This window comes from Plasmodium vivax, genomic scaffold (genome assembly GCF_000002415.2).
Source record: "Plasmodium vivax scf_7133 genomic scaffold, whole genome shotgun sequence".
Lineage (NCBI taxonomy): Eukaryota > Apicomplexa > Aconoidasida > Haemosporida > Plasmodiidae > Plasmodium > Plasmodium vivax.
Window position 1 is genome coordinate 1 of NW_001849964.1, and position 3,290 is coordinate 3,290.

Below are 3,290 nucleotides of genomic sequence, written 5' to 3' on the forward strand. Positions count from 1 at the left end.
GCTCTGAGAATTTTCTCTTGATGAATTTCTCTGAGAATTTCCTCTTGATGAATTTCTCTGAGGATTTTCTCTTGATGAATTTCTCTGAGAATTTCCTCTTGATGAATTTCTCTGAGGATTTTCTCTTGATGAATTTCTCTGAGAATTTCCTCTTGATGTATTTCTCTGAGAATTTTCTCTTGATGAATTTCTCTGAGAATTTTCTCTTGATAAATTTCTCTGAGGATTTTCTCTTGATGTATTTCTCTGAAAATTTTCACCGGCCGAATCTTTCTTGTAATTTATGGTGGCAGATTTTCTCTGAGGATTTGCATTTCCTGAAATCGTTTTACGTGGTGGTGATTCTGTGGGAATCTCTTCTGAAAAATAGTTATTATTTTTATACTTATTTGATGACCTATTACGGAAGCAAGATCCCAGGGGTGTGAACTAATGTAGGAAAAAAAAAAGTGAGAAGGATAATGTAATTGTTAAATAATAATAAACTTACAAAGTGAAAGCTTTATAAATGTAAAATTATCCTCTCATAAAATAGAATTCCTTTTTACCTTAAAATAAACGAATAAAAGAATGAATATTCCCAAGCCTAAAGCACTTGACATGCCAAAGCGAACATAACTATTGTTTAACATATTGAATATATTATTTTTATCAAGCTCTTTTATAGTTTTCCCAAGAAATGTTACACCGTTTGGAATACCTTCAGGATTACCATCATCAGTTTTAAAATTTAATTTTTCAATATTTTCTAAAAACGCTTCATAAGATTCCGATTTTCCAGTCTGTAGTTTGTAAGTACCAAAATCCTTCCTCCTTATAGTTATCTTATTTTCATGTAATTCATCGCTGTATTCGATAACATCATAAGCATTTTCTTCTCCGGTATTAGATTTATGAGGTACTCTTCTTGTACCCAATTTCCATCTTAAGTCTTCTTTTTCAGGGGAAGTTGTGTCCTTTCCTTCTGCAGAATTCTCCGAATTGGGATTTTTCCCACTTGTTCCACTGCTAGCTGACTTACCAGTATCTTCAAGGTGGGTTTCAACGAGAGCACACCCTGTATATACACCCTTTTCCTCAAATTTACACTTCATAAAATAAAATGGGATTTTATCATTTTCATTGGAGCTACCGGAAGCAGCTTCATTTCCAGATTTCAAAGAAGCATCTTCCTTTTCTAAATTTTCGCATGATTCGTTATTATTAGATGTCAATTTAGATATTAATTTATCAGGGTTATACATATCATCACAATTAATATAGCTATGACAGTCTCTATAGAAACAACAATCGTCTTGCGTGTGTTTTGTAAATAAATTTTTAATAGAATTCAGATATTCTTTATATTTATTTAACGTAACGTGTTCACATGTCTTTTTTGTCTTAATACTCGCATGGTTTTTAAAATAATCATACAAATATTTCTCTTCCATTTTATCTTTTAATTCTTTAATGTCTTTATGATGGAAATAATAACGACAACCATAGTTTTTAGATTTTACATTAATTTCTTTCTCTATGTCAGAAAATTTCTTTACTATAGCATACACATGCTCATAATCTGATTCATTTTTGAACATTTCCTTAACTTCATGATATATCCAGTACTGATAGTGCATACAACGTTCGTTATGCTTCCTATCATTTGGATCTTTTATATTTTTTAAATTTTTTATAATTTTTTTACAGAGTTTTTTGCTGTCATTATCGATAGAACTATTACTTACAGTTTTAAAATCATTACATATAGTATTGTCATCTTTTTGTGTGCCTTCTTCATTCAAGTCCTTATATATACTAGACGAATATGAATCTTTTAAAATTTTATCCTAAGGAAATGGAAAGTAAAATGAATTAAATTCCTTTACAGTACCTCTACTTTAACCTCTTATGTGCAATATAGTGTCAAAACAAAGGGAAACATAAATATTTGCACAAAAAAATAAAAACATACGTAAGTCTCATCCTTTATTTCTAAAGAAGCCATTATTTTCTACAATGTGTTTATTAGATAAAATAACAAAATCAGTGTGTTACGGGTGTTCACTTAAGGATAATGACAAAACATGTCCCATGTCCATAATTCTTTACAATATTTCATTCATATTAATAAAAATTACTACATTTATGATAAATAAATATTTAACCTGCATTATTTTCTGAAAATTTATAAGCAATGTTCAAGTCATATACGTAGAATTGGAAAAGGATTAAACGCGTTACTATAATGATACCCAGTTTGCAAGTCTTTTTTAAGACCTCATTTTTCTGCTTAACGTTTCAGGGAAATGATGCCAAATAATAGTTTTTTCTTACAGCGTTATCATATAACGATGAGGAATAGTTCCTATATTTTTAGAATAATATAAAAACGGGCTCATATATCATAAATGAATCCTTTGACCTTAATTTTTAGTGCACTCGGAAAAAAGAAGTTCGAAGACAAATTATCAAAATGTATGCGTATATGCTGAGATAATATTAACCAATTCGGTCAGTGTATACACCCCTAAATATTATGTAGAAAAATATGAAATAATTATTAATGACAAATAAATGGTGGGAAAAAGTACTTTGGGCCCCTCACACGAAGAAATATAAGTGTACTAGTATTATCTGTAGCGCGAAAATATCTTGCATTACAGAAAAATAAAAATGCAAAAAATTTACGGGAACAGAAAATGTCATATGAAATGAGCTCTGCCTGGAATTGCAGTGCACATTCAAACACATATATATATGTATATTTCATATGTACGCATGCCTGAGGACGACGTTATGTAATTTCCTCGGGGAGAAGTGAAGAAATGTAAAGTGTTCAATAAATGGTCTAGCTCCTTATAATTTTATTTCCCCCCTACAATATTTATTATTCCGTATTAATGCATACTTTCGCCAATTTAAAGAGAGTGTTGAACAATGTACACAATTTTGAAATTTAGAAAAAAAAAAAATACGTTTTTTTCTAGGATTCTACTTAAGGAAGTCCATACTGCTATAATCCCTCTGTAACGGTAGGGGGTAAAAAACATTCTTATAAATAACCGATTCACAAAAGAAAATTTTGTTTTACGGCACACGCTAAAGCCATTGCATTGCGTGTATTTACACAAAATTTTCAACAATATATGCTATATCGTTATTGCACTTTATCCATTTAATCATTCTCATATTGATATACATATCATTTCGTTTAAACATTAAAATGCTTTGCTCTTTGCTTGAAGAAAACTAAGAAATAAATTAATCCCTACTGTGTTAAAAGCACGTACGGGGGTGTCCACAAATGT

General features: G+C 30.1%; 1 protein-coding gene across 1 annotated transcript; it reads right to left on the reverse strand.

Annotated features, from left to right (window-relative positions):
- Positions 1-524: 524 nt before the first annotated feature.
- PVX_125726 (hypothetical protein) lies at positions 525-1,619 on the reverse strand (the record flags this gene model as incomplete). The annotated part of the gene is made up of 1 exon (XM_001612565.1): positions 525-1,619. The coding sequence occupies one exon, from the start codon at positions 1,617-1,619 to the stop codon at positions 525-527; it is 1,095 nt and encodes a 364-aa protein (XP_001612615.1).
- Between the last annotated feature and the right edge of the window lie 1,671 nt (positions 1,620-3,290).